This window comes from Larimichthys crocea, chromosome XIII, assembly GCF_000972845.2.
Source record: "Larimichthys crocea isolate SSNF chromosome XIII, L_crocea_2.0, whole genome shotgun sequence".
NCBI classification, from domain to species: Eukaryota; Metazoa; Chordata; class Actinopteri; family Sciaenidae; genus Larimichthys; species Larimichthys crocea.
The window spans coordinates 13,687,785-13,701,633 of NC_040023.1; the positions used below are offsets into that span (position 1 = coordinate 13,687,785).

General features: G+C 40.4%; 1 protein-coding gene across 2 annotated transcripts; it reads left to right on the plus strand.

Moving 5' to 3' along the window:
- Window positions 1-306: 306 nt before the first annotated feature.
- Window positions 307-11,117, plus strand: kpna5 (karyopherin alpha 5 (importin alpha 6)). Of its 2 annotated transcripts, none has more exons than XM_010746788.3 (14): window positions 307-461; window positions 1,902-2,035; window positions 2,446-2,547; window positions 2,683-2,782; window positions 3,139-3,233; window positions 4,019-4,150; window positions 4,744-4,832; window positions 4,911-5,010; window positions 5,140-5,303; window positions 7,295-7,373; window positions 7,467-7,592; window positions 7,682-7,809; window positions 8,068-8,246; window positions 9,093-11,117. In XM_010746788.3, the coding sequence occupies exons 2-14, from the start codon at window positions 1,907-1,909 to the stop codon at window positions 9,278-9,280; spliced, it is 1,611 nt and encodes a 536-aa protein (XP_010745090.1). In that variant the 5' UTR covers window positions 307-461; window positions 1,902-1,906; the 3' UTR covers window positions 9,281-11,117. The 2 variants fall into 2 exon arrangements, with proteins under 2 accessions (XP_010745090.1, XP_019118278.1); XM_019262733.2 differs by having other exon boundaries at window positions 307-456.
- Window positions 11,118-13,849: the final 2,732 nt, after the last annotated feature.

Sequence of the window (13,849 nt, forward strand, 5' to 3'; positions counted from 1 at the left end):
TTACATTATTATCCATGTTTTAAGGCTGTAAAACCCCTAACCACACACTTTTATACACCTTTTTACACGCATTTTGTCAGTCCTCCAGGACGCAGAACACATGTGCGGTTCTCCCTTAGCCAATTTTGACGCAGAACACAATGGCGTTCTACATGCAACAAAAAACTGCACTGAAAAAATCCGCGATATATAATATTATATATATATATTATATAATATATATTATATATTATATATATATATATTATATATATTATATAAGATGGCTCAGCCTCCGTGTATTATTTGAAGGGATCACGCACCATGTCCGGTGACTCTTCCGTTACCGGCCAGCTGACGGAAGTGGCTCGGGGTTGTTGACGCGAGGTGTTTCTGGGAAAGTTTGGCTGGGACGCCATTTTGTCAGAGAGGCAGCAGAGTTGGAGCTCAGCCGCAGCACAGCAGCACGCGCTTCAGGTGCGGTAAGTTCACGGTCAGCGGTCGTCCGGGCTGCGGGACCGTGCGGGACCGTGTCACTGACGCTGCCGCTGCGTCACTGCAGCGAAACACGGACAGACACGCGACACGGCGCAGCTAGCTGCACAGCTAGCCGTGAGCTAGTTAGCAGCCCGGGCAGTGTGATGAGCTGAACGTGTGTTAGTGTGAGCGGGCAGTCTTCATGTGGACAGGCTCTGTTTATTATATATATATATATGTGTGTGTGTGTGTGTGTGTGAGAGCTGGCTGGCAGCAGGACAGGAGGGGCTGGCTGCATCGCAGGCTAAAGTTAGTTTTGGGAAGGGCGCTTGGCGTGATGTGCTTCCTGCACGGGATAACTTCAGCATGCAGCTGCTCCACAGCGCTCACCGGGAAAAAACAACATGACTTATTGTTATGTAAATCACCAATAAAGCCTAAAATGACATGTGACATATGTTGTGTTGAATAGCTAGTTAATAATCATCATCAGAATCAGTGAATCATTCTAAATCAGACAGTAGAAATCACTGCCCTGTTATGAGATTTATCAAGGCCAGCCAATCATTATGTCTTTATCATCTCCACCTCAGTCAGCTGTAGTCCACTGGCCCCAGAGCTGTTGATGACATAGAAGGCTGTTGGGCTTAGGCATGTCTAGGTCCTAAATGATATATAATATATATTATGTTTGTCTAAAATGATCATTACAGTGTATTACAGTTACATTAGATTGCTTATATCATACTGTCACTGTAAGATTTCATATACTTACCATTGCCCTTCTATGTGTGTATTGTACATATTTTAATTCAATTTTATTTATATAGTGCCAGATCATAACAAAAGTTATCTCATGACACTTTCCATACGCATGCTGAATTAGCTGCAAAGTCCTAAGAGACTTATTAGAGCAGCCTGATAACAAAGAGTTACAATAGTCCAGCCTTGAAGTAACAAATGTGTGGACTAGTTTTTCTGCATCCGCTTCAGGCTCGATGCGTCTGATTTTAGCGATGTTACGTAAGTGGAAGAATGCAGTCCTCAAAATTTGTTTTATGTGGACGTTAAAGGACAAATCCTGATCAAAAACAACTCCAAGATTCTTTACAGTGGAGCTGGAGGCCAGGGTGATCCTGTCTTATTTGAGATTTTTGTACCTGGTTTCTGACAAATATATGTAGTAATAATATCATAATAACAGTAGAACAAGTCCAGCACTTATATCCCCGCTGAGACCATTTTCAATAGTTGTCTTATACCTGCCTGCAAAATAGATTATGCTCTTTACTCAGGTGTGTTGCTTCTTATGTTATTTTATATCTTAATGTTTTTCCTCATAGATGAAAACATCATTGAATGTTGAGGATCATTTAATGATGTTTTCATTTGATGAGTGAATGTATCTTGATCTTCACTGCCTGTTCTTCACCCTGACTTTTTAGACGTAATGGCGAGTCCGGGGAAAGACAACTACAGGATGAAGAGCTATAAGAACAAAGCGCTGAATCCTCAGGAGATGCGCAGGAGGAGAGAGGAGGAAGGAATCCAGCTCCGAAAACAGAAGAGAGAGGAGCAGGTAAACACCATCTCACCCTCGACCACTTTTGTTATTGCACCCTTAAATGCCCACGTAGGCTTCCAGCTTACTGCTGGTGTTTTGAAACTCAGGCGTTTGGGTCATTATAATACTGCGGACTTTATTTTAAAGGTCCAGTGTGTATAATTTAGCACAGCAGAATTCTGCTCGGCTTCAACATTCTAGTTGTGTAGGGGAGAAAAAAGCTCAGATCGGCAGATTCGATTGTTCTGTATTTCTTTAAATGAAATAAAGTGTCTGAAAGTCGATGATTCTTTATTTAGAGCATTAAATTGGTGCATTGTTCTTGAAGCTTTTTTTCATATGTGCTGGTGTGTCATTTCATTAAGCCAGTGTGCCATAAATGTAAACAACATGTTAATCATGTGACCTCCACTCTGTGCCGGCAGCTATTCAAGAGGAGAAATGTACATGTTCCTTTAAGTGATGAATCAATGCTGGAGTATCCCATCCAGGATCCAGATATCAGCTCCACAGTACCTGTGGCAGGTGTAAGTGTGGCTTTACTGTTGTGTCAAACCTTTTGTGGTTGGCTACAATCTGAACATGATATAATAATAATAATAATAATAATAATAATAATAATAATAATAATAATAATGTATCTAATGTTGACGTTTGTGCAGGATGGGGTCATAACTCAAGATATGATACAGATGATCTTCTCTGAAGACCCAGACCAGCAGCTAATTGCTACACAGAAATTTAGGAAATTACTCTCCAAAGGTGGGTGTTGCATTCTGGGAATGAACTGGACACTGTTTAGCGAGGTGTTGAATGGAAACACTTGACTCTCATGGCCCTTTCACACACAAAGTGACAGCAGCAGCACAGCTCTCTCAAACCTGTTATTACCAATGACTTGTTGTGCACCACAACAGTTTTTTCGCTGCATTGAGGAATGCACAGCGAAAATCACATTGGACCTGACATGGCCATAGTGCTTTGTGTCGTTTTCAAATTATGATTATGCCAGGACTCCCTTGAAAAGGAGATTTTTAATCTCAATTGGACCTTTCCTGGTCAAATAAAGCTTTAAAAAAATCTCTTCATTGAGAGATGAGTTCTGTTCCTCTATGCAGAGCCAAACCCGCCCATAGATGAGGTCATTTCCACTCCTGGTGTTGTGAACCGTTTTGTGGAGTTCCTGAAGAGGAGTGAAAACTGCACACTGCAGGTAAGAACAGCACAGCACAGCACCTGCATGACTGAAGCTATGATGAGCAGCATATTATATATATGTGTAGTCATTTAGATGTCAGGTCAGCTGTGCTTTTCTAATATAGTGCGCCATTGCTTCTTCACATATGTGAGTGAGTAATTACTGCTGATCTTTTTTCTCTGTTTTATTTAGTCTTCAATAATGATCATGATGAGCAGATAAATGTGACAGTTGACTTCAAGTAGTTAGTATTTGATATGCAGCTTAGCAGTGAAACTGAATGACATGCTGTATGTTGTGTTCATAATACAGTCACTAGGAGTGCATCATTCACTGTATAAACAATATAAGCCTCATAGAGTTACCTGCAGATTTGAACTGGATAATTAGGATAAAATGCTAAATCTAGTCTAAAAATAATATGTAGACTCTTTTGAGTTTTGCAATGGGATGTTAAGTCACTTTTCTTGGGTCTTATGCACATGTTTGAGAAGAGAGAACTTTTATTTTTGACCCTAAAGATAAATGTAAGCATAGACTCTGGTCACTAAACACGGTCTTGTGTTCACCATGTGATGTGCTCTCATCTCAAATGTTCCTACCAAGAATAACTTGCAGCAGTCTCAGTAATTCATGTTTTTATTTCTCTGAAACGTCACTTTAGAAGTATAGAGCATAAAATGTTCTATATTGCTTCATCCATCTAGAATGAATCATGAAGTAAGTGATAGCATGGCAAAGATGTTCTTAGCTTGGTTAATGTCTGACTGTGGGTTCATGTTTGTTTGTCTTTCCAACAGTTTGAGGCAGCCTGGGCTCTAACCAACATCGCCTCAGGTACCTTCCTGCACACCAAGGTAGTGATAGAAACAGGAGCTGTTCCCATTTTCATTGAGCTGCTGAACTCTGAGTACGAGGACGTCCAGGAACAGGTGAGTCCACAACCTTCCATATGAAACATAGAACTTTTCAGGCCTGGTGGTACACTACAAAAACCCAAAAAAGCTGCACAGGAAGCACATTGGCACAGTTAGCAGGCGCTAATGTTTTATATTCAACACATAAAACAAAGTTATTAAAATGAGCTGTGTAACCTGTGGTGTGTGCACATTATAAACACAACAGTCATTCATTGTGGCACATATTGCATCATCATAATAATGAATTTTGCCACAGGCCCATTTATTTTCTCTCTCTCTCTTTTATTTGTGTTCTTTTAATATGAATTACCTGCTTTACAAGTTGGACTTGGGTGGAGGAACTTTGCTATCCTCTGTTATTATTTCTTGTGATCATCATTCATATCATTCACTGAGCCAGCTTTCCACAGTGGTTCCTCCTTGGTGGTGTGCAGCTCCGCTGGAAAATAAAAATGAAACCGAAGTTCTGCCTTGTATCGTTTCCTTGTTTAACTCCAGAGTTGTGGAGGAAAAGTTCATATTTCTGCTTGTCCATCTGCATTAGAGCTATTTGTATTTTGCGATTGCAGCACCTTCTTACTGGGACACTGTGTGTTGTGTTTCAGGCGGTGTGGGCGCTGGGGAACATAGCAGGAGATAATGCTGAGTGCAGAGACTATGTGCTCAACTGTGGAATCCTGCCGTCTCTACAACAGTAAGTGTCCTTTCTTTTTCTGTCAGAATGTGTCAAATACTCTCTGATAACAGCTGGATTCTGTGTTGTCATGTCCAGGCTACTTGCTAAATCCAACCGTCTGACTACAACCCGCAATGCAGTGTGGGCTCTGTCCAACCTCTGCCGAGGGAAGAACCCACCACCAGATTTTGCCAAGGTGAGTCTACATGTCACAACTAATACTATAACGAATACTGGAGTCTTTTTGCATTAGTTCTTGAGTTCTTCTTCCTACTCTGCCATTAAACTGTCCGTGTGTCTTTGTTTTCCGTGTGTCTGGTGTCAGGTGTCTCCTTGTCTCAGCGTGCTGTCCAGGCTTCTGTTTAGTAGTGATCCAGATGTGCTGGCTGATGCTTGCTGGGCTCTGTCCTATCTATCTGATGGCCCCAACGAAAAGATCCAGACGGTCATCGACTCCGGGGTCTGCCGCAGACTAGTGGAGCTGCTCATGTAAGGAACTGGCAGGTCCACATTATAGGAGAATTGTCATTTCACTAGAGGAAGAACAGGCCAAGCAGATCCAGATTTAGATAATTTAGGAACTAGTTTTCTAGTCATGGAAATAGAGTAAAATAATCAGTCATCCTTTAGTTGGTTTATTGAAGTTGTTTTTGAGTCAACATAAAGTAGCAAACATTAGCATCAAGTCTTTGAATGATTAAGCCTTTGGTGGAAAAAAAATTCAACCATGTCAGGTCTAGTCTCCCCACATTCTAACCAAATGAGAGACGATAGAAACGTATGCTGCTTGGATATAACTAACTCTTTTTAAGTGTCCCTGAAAGAGCACACTTATTATTCTCAGCGCTTGTTATCCTTATGTCTGTTTATTTGGCACGCTACTCCTCCCGCAGTACAAAGGTAAAAATAAAAAGGCCGGGCGATGCGGGCTATGACTTTTCTAAGCGTTTTTGTTTGCGAGCTGAGTGCGTGTTATCATTGCTTGAGTGGTAAGGGAGAAAAATTTTTTGTCAAAAAGTAAATTGCAACTTGCAACTGCGCTCAAGGCTGCAAATGTCACTAGGGCTGCTCGCTTATGAAAAAAATCTATATCCCAATTATTTTGGTCAATATTGAAATCACGATTATTCAAACGATTAATTTTGAGTTTCACAATGCATTTATTCAGCATTTCTCTCTCTCTCAAAAAACACTTTGTTATTGATTCTTTATGCAAAATATTCAAATTGAAAATAAAATTTGGCTACAAATATGTACTTTACAGCTGTTTTGCAATGTGTAAAGCATTAAATCAATAAAATAAATATACTTTATGGAACATTAAATAAGGCACAGAAAAACATAAATGTATCCAAAATAAACTATGGATCCAGCTGCTCTGCAAATTCTCTATATTTATAGAACAAAATAAATATAATAATAAGCATAAGCATCAATAAGCAATAAGCATCTTCTTAAACCCTCACCTTCGACTGTATTAATGGGTTGCATATCTTTAGCTAAGAAATATCCAATGGCAGCTGTTAGGCCCCGTTTACACGTACACTTACCTTCGTTTCTACCTATCTTTTACACGCAAACGGTGAATTCGCCTCTGAAAACGAATCAAGTTTTAGAAGTTGATTGGTATCCATTTTGGCAAAAGAGCTTCAATTCCTTTGAGCTTTGTTTCATGCTTCATAAAGAGGCCTCTTGAGAGCATCAAGACACCCCTCCATTTGCTCCATGTACTTGACAACGCACTGCATGTGCTACCAAAATAGGTTGACATGGACAAAGCGTCTGCGGAACTCTGTGAAAATACACTGCTGGGCATGAAAAAAAAAGTAAACTGTAACTGTAAATTGCTGGACACATTCCTACAAATGTGTTGCTGTAAGACAAGAGTTCCCTTGATCCAAGTCTGAAAAGCTCCTACAGCTGCTTCTGAATGCCAGATTGTGAGCAAATCCACATTTTTTTTCCTGATGAGATGGTTCAACACCACAAAGAGGATTTTAAAAATGTAAATTTAAAGTTTATCTACAGAAGTGACTGAAGCATATTTAGGATGATTTGCATGTGATAAAGCAGATTATGCAAATCAGTGGAAGTTATTGAAAGGCCTGTTCACACTGTTGCATGGGCAAGCAGCAGCTGAAAGAGGATACTCTGTGAACAAGGACTTACTAGTTAGAAACCTGATCATCAGAAACTCTGATGTCACTATACCTGCTCCAAGATTCCTTAGCTGGTAGACAGCTGATCTTTTCTCTCCACATGGACTGTTAACCTGCCTGCAGACAAAGCCCCTCAGAATGGAATGTATAAGCATGTACTCTTCATGTGCAGTCCCTCACATAAAACAGTGTAACATACTGTAATGGCATTTTCTTACTGTATGGAGAGCTGGCTGCTTGGTCCAATTCAGAGATCATTTTGTCACCACCATCAGTAGCTTTTCCTATAATCTCAGAATGTTTCTTTATGTTTCTTTACAGGCACAGTGACTATAAGGTTGTTTCTCCTGCTTTACGTGCCGTGGGCAACATTGTAACAGGAGATGACATCCAGACTCAGGTAGAGGCACTTCATGTGTTCACTCATTTACCATGCACAGTATAAAATGTAAACGGTGCCATCTGACTTCTGCTTGGATGTTTGTCATCTCAGGTAATCTTGAACTGTGCAGCACTACCATGTTTACTCCACCTCCTCAGCAGTCCCAAAGAGTCCATCAAAAAGGAGGCGTGCTGGACAGTGTCCAACATCACAGCAGGAAACCGAGCTCAGATTCAGGTAAAGCTGCTTCAGCTCGGTGTTGTGTGTCATTCAGAGGAGGGCTGCTGTTCTGTGTCTGTGTAGCTGACAATATTTCCTCATTGCAGAATGTGATCGATGCCAACATCTTCCCAGTACTTATTGAGATCCTTCAGAAGGCTGAGTTCCGTACGAGGAAGGAGGCAGCGTGGGCTATCACTAACGCCACCTCAGGGGGCACTCCTGCACAGATAAGGTGCATTAGTAGACTTAAACACTGTGGTTCTCCATGATGTAAGAGTACACTGACAAATCAACAAGTCCCCCCTGAATAATGAGGAACACTCTCAGGGTTTATAGCAATGCAGCTCTGACAGTTCTGAACACTGACAGTCCAGACATAGTTTGATCTGCCTGTCACTGATGTTCTGAAATGAAACAGGTTGTGTTTCCAGTTTGAAAGAAAAAGTTTGAAACCAATTTATTGAATTAACATTTCTCTTCATGTGAACAGGTATCTGGTGTCTCTGAATGCCATCAAACCCATGTGTGACCTGCTGACGGTGATGGACTCAAAAATCGTGCAGGTGTCGCTGAACGGTTTGGAGAACATCCTCAGACTGGGAGAACAGGAGGCCAAAAAAAATGGAACAGGAATCAACCCATACTGTGCTCTCATTGAGGAGGCTTACGGTACGGCTCTGCAACACATCACACTAACATGCTGTACAAAACAATCACACACACTGTGACACCTCGAGAAACACATCTGTGAGCAGGTTTTGTCCTGAATAAATAGTTTTCATCTTTAAATAGATGTATGAATGTGTGTACAATACTACATGTATAATACAAACTCCAGGGTCTAAGCTGCTTCCTTTCTGTTTGTGTCTCTGAAACTTCGGTCCAGATATTCTCTGTGTGGTTCCCTCACCAGGCCTGTGCATGCTACAGTGCTTCACGGTTCTCATTGGTCTGCAATGTGTTTTCTTGCCGTTGCCTTGTAGCACAGAGCTCCACACACAGCAGGCAGCCCTTCTATGTGTCGCTCTAAACTACAAAAATGCAGATGAAAGATCTGGATAATTCCAGTTGTAGGCCTACAATTACAAATATTAGTGAAGCAGACTACATAGCACAATGCATATTACATTATAGAAGTACTCAGAAAGGCTTGATTACAGCAACACAGTGAAAGTGATTGACAGCCTATTGATGTATATGTCAGCAGAATATGAGGATCACTGATGAGCAGGTAATCTCTGCTGCCGCTGGTGTTCACTAACCTTTCAACACCTTAAAGTCTTTACAAGCTAAGACGTCACTTCGATCCACCATCCAGCTCAGCACTTTGAAACAAACTTACAAAACAACTTCACACAAACGTAGTGACAGATTTGTGAAGAGCTGGTGCAACTCGGTCCAAACAAATGTTAGTTAATCATTAGCAGTACATGTCTTTTAATGCTATTTTAAACAGGCAGTTAGCTCAGACAGCTCTTAAAATGAGCAGTGTCAACTTATGTGCTCTCCCTTCAGGCCTGGACAAGATTGAGTTCCTGCAGAGCCACGAGAACCAAGAGATCTACCAGAAGGCCTTTGACCTGATAGAACACTACTTCGGCGTGGAGGAGGAGGATGCCAGCCTGGCTCCACAGGTGGATCAGAGTCAGGGTCAGTTCATCTTCCAGCAACAGGAAGGACCGATGGAGGGTTTCCAGCTTTAACCCCGCCTCAGCCCCACAGCCCCTACTTCCTGGTCTCTGAAACCTCTGCCAGAGACAGCAGCTAACTGGCCTGCTAACTATCCTGGGACCTCACTTCATGTCTGGTGGGCCAGATCCATCAGCTCCTCCCCAGACCTTCACTTCTACTATGTCCTCATAACAACACCTACTCTGGAAAGACAGAGAGAGATTTGTGAAAATGTAATGAAAAGTCAGAGCACATGAATGCTCACTGATGCTGTGTGGGAGTCTGAACGGAGGGAGGGCTCACCCCACTGATGACATGTCTATGCCATGGAAAGCCAACTAATGTTGAAAAAAGAATTGAAAGTCTTGTTTGTTTTTCTTTAGTGAGACATGATGTATGCTACTTCTTTGACTTTCTTTCATATTATTTTCATCATTTGAAATGATGTTCATGATCTTTGTGTTACAATTAGAAACTGGTTTCAAATCAGCATCCACATCCCTTTTACAATGTGAACTACCTCTTCAGTCTTCAGAGAGAAACTGAAAGAAAGGAAGGAAAGAAAGAAAAGCCCTCACTGAACAGATGAAGCATCAGGCTGATGTATTTCTATGATTATGGCTAGAATCCAGTCTTGAATAAAATCCTTGCTGTTCAGACTCTGTATGCAGGTAGTGGATGTAAATACAGTGCTACTTGTACGTCCTGGTGTTTCCATACTTTATCTGAAGCAGCTGCATGTGCTCTCTCCTCTCCCGTCAATGAAAAGGACTCGACGAGCACCTTTTATTTATTTGTCTTTTGAGAACTGTGGAGGAGCTCCACTTTCTCGTCTCCATCCTCAGCTCTGACTGAAGGCAACTGCTTCCTGATTACACAACCGGCCCGACTGGCCTCAGTTAGTTTGAAATCTGTAACAGTGTTGGCTATTTACTAGTGTTTTTGCTGCTTGTTTTAAAAGTTCTTTTTTTTTTAGAAAGCAGTATCAGGGCAAGACAGGTGCTGTCTATGTTACATGATGCAGTTTGTGCAACAATCTTGCTAGTTAAAGAGATTTTTGTTCTGTTTTCTAGTTTGTCACTCTGAACTAGCAACTTAATATATCTTAAATTATTTTTTCTGCCTGCAATAATTTCCGTGATGTGACAGGACTGACTCTGGGGTTTGTATATTATATATACATGTAAGAACGTGTAAAGAAAGTATTTAAGTAGCTCTTGGGAAGGTTTGATATGCAATTATGTTTTGGGACTGATATGCAGTTGTAGTGTTTCCAGTCCATCACTGCTTTTCCTTTATGCACCGTCACATTTCTGTTTGGTTTTCAGGAGGTTTGTGTCCTCTGCCGTTTGATTTAGAGTTTTTAATTTACTGTCTTTTCTGCTTTTGTGGTTGAAGTCTTACAATGGAAGCACAGTGTTTACTTCTGGCTCCACCCCATAACCATTATTTGACAGTTTCTCAATACCTGCACATTTGAGTACAGTAATTAGTGGAGAAACGAACATGGAAACAATCTATATTTACATGAGACGGATTTGTAATGCAGAAAATACATCAAGCACATTGAATCGTGTATAGTTTTCTAATCTTTCTGGTTTGTATGATTGTATATCATTTTTTAGGTTTTGGTAGTGTTTTTGTTTTCTCCAGTTTGGGAATTCATTTGCTGTGTTCTTGTGGCTCTCAGTAGAATTGTTATGTTGGAAGTCCAGCAGCCCGTGTACACGAGTGAATCACTGTATGCAGCCACAGTCACTGACAGTGAAGCTGGGCCGGGCTGTCTGTGATCATGTCTGGCTCTTCTTTGTGGGGATGCACACTTGTATTGTGAAACAAGAATTAATAAATTGATCTGTTGGATACAAACTCTCTCTGCACACATGCATTAGTGCTTTTTGTTTTTTCTTTCATGTTGTGACATGTAGATTATTGCTGTTGTTAGAATAATGTAAATAAGTACATCATAAATCATACCATGATTAAGCCACAGCCTCTCTGGTGCAGCTCAGTATCACCAGCTTCACATTCTTATCCAGATGAGGTCACATCTGGCTCCAGAAAACCAAGATAACAACAAGAGCAGGGGTTCCCCCTGGATGAGTTCATCACAGGCCTGACAAATGGAGACAAACAGCCATCCACATTCACACCTACATCACCAATGACCCAGAGAACTCTGAGAGAACCCACGCAGACACAGAGGTGAAACAACAGTGTTTCCCATTGTGAAACAGAGCACTGCAACACTGCACCTTTGTATTGATTTGTGTTCCTGTATTATATTTATTCATTTTATTCGTACATGTCATTGTTATGCAAATGAGGCAGCTGTCGTTCAGGGTGTCATGGGCTCAACTTTTCATGTCCACATGTCTTCCTCCCACACACAGTCAGACACACAACCACAAACATTTTCTAGAACTGAACTATATTAGTGCCTCTCCCTGTAACTTTAGTTATTTTGTAGATTCAGAATATTAATGTAAAATAACAATCAACTAAATGATAATGTTTAATATTTAAGCAGTATATACAGTAATTGAAATGATCCTCACCTTGACCAGCTGCAGCATTAAAGTGGTGAACACACACATGCATGAATAAATATGATCCAGTAATCTGCGCTTTTACTTTTGATTTTGGCACAATGGGAAACCCTGTTAGGCTGTTAATTGTTAGTTAGTTCTATCAATTACTATCAATGACAGTAGATTATAAGGCTCACTATAGCTGATTTATATCATATTTCAGTGTGAAGGAGCAGGCTGCAGTTTACATTCTTCACTGTGGGAGAGTTTCATGTTTCCTTTGAGCTCCTGGGTTCATTATTCTGCCTACAGTCATTAAATAATGCTCTCTGAAGTGCTTTTTAATGCAATAAATGGAGACCCAGTGTTGGCTCCTGTTCCCACAGTATATTATAATATATATAATAATATATATATATAGTATATATAGATATACACACACACACACACACACACACACACATATATATATATAATATATACTGTGGGAACAGGAGCCAACACTGGGTCCTCCATATATACACACACACATACTACATACATATGTACACACACATATGTATATAACTATACATACATACACACATATACAGACCCTTTCCAAAAAATAGAATATCATAGAAAAGTTTACTTATTTCCATAATTCCTTAAAAAGGATAAACTTTCATAGATTATAGATTCAGGGCCCACAATTCAAATGATTTCAAGTATTTATTGTTTATTTTTTACAAAATTTGGGCTTCCAGCTCAAAAAACCCACGAAAACAGGAATTCAAAAAATTAGAATACTGTGAAGAAATCAGCCCAAATTTTGCAGGGCATTAATGTTTTTAACTGGGTGTCACACACTAATCATCTACTAAACTCAAAGCACCTGACAGACTTGACAATGGCCAGAAGACCATCATTGATACCCCATAGGATGGTAAGCCACAAAAGTTCATAGCTAAGGGCTGTCCAAGCATATCAATGGAAAGTCTAGTGGAAGGGCAAAAGGTGTCAGGAAAAGATGCACCAGCATAAGAGATGACCGTGGACTTCAGCAGATTATAAAACAGAGAAGATTCAAGAATCTGGCAGAGATCCAGAAAGAGTGAAATGAGGAGGCGGGAGTCACAGCTTCAAAAACCACCACATTCAGACACATCCCGGAGATGGGCTACATCTGTCGGGTTCCTCGGGTCAAGCCACTTCTGAGCCTGAGCCAACGTAGGAAGCGTAGGACCGGCCTCTGCCTATACCGCCAGAAGCACCAAAACCTGGTTTAATCCCATGCCATCACAGTGCTTGACTGGCCAGTCAACTCGCCAGACCTAAAACCCATTGAGAATCTATGGGGTATTATCAAGAGGAAAATGAGGGTCACCAGACCCAAAAACAAAGAAGAGCTGACAGCAAGCTAAGGAAATCTGGGCTTCCATAACTCCCACGCAATGCCACAGGCTGATTGCCCAATGCCACGGCGCATCGAGGCAGTGATTAAGGCAAAGGGATTCCCAACCAAGTATTGAACGTTGACATATCGTTTAGAAAGTACCATATTTTGACGGATTTGATGTGATCCTAATTTTTCTTTCCTTCAGCAAAAACTGAGAAGTAAATGGTGATTCTTTCTTCACAGTATTCTAATTTTTTTTAATTCCTGTTTTCGTGGGTTTTTTGAGCTGGAAGCCCAAAATATGTAAAAATAAACAAATAAATACTTGAAATTGTTTGAATTGTGGGCCCTGAATCTATAATATATGAAAGTTTAACCTTTTTAATAGAATTATGGAAATAAGTAAACTTTTCTATGATATTCTAATTTTTTGGAAAGGGTCTGTATATATGTGTGTGTGTTTGTGTGTGTGTGCTCTTTATTCAGAAAACCCTCATGTCACATCTACATTTCAGGATCTGGTTATTATAGACACAGATTAAATGTTAAATATAAATATTTCAATATTTATCATCACAGTAACAGTGTTACACACATTAGTAGCTGTAAACACTCAGCATTAGAAAAATACATACGTTGGTTTGGTGCTTACATAAGGACTAAACATTTATAATCATCACTTTAAAAGTTAC

Coding starts and splice junctions, on each gene's coding strand:
- kpna5 (XM_010746788.3), top strand. CDS start 1,907: ATGGCGAGTCCGGGGAAAGACAACTACAGGATGAAGAGCTATAAGAAC. Junction 4,833..4,910: donor ATCCTGCCGTCTCTACAACA/GTAAGTGTCCTT, acceptor TGTCATGTCCAG/GCTACTTGCTAAATCCAACC. Junction 7,810..8,067: donor GGCACTCCTGCACAGATAAG/GTGCATTAGTAG, acceptor TCATGTGAACAG/GTATCTGGTGTCTCTGAATG.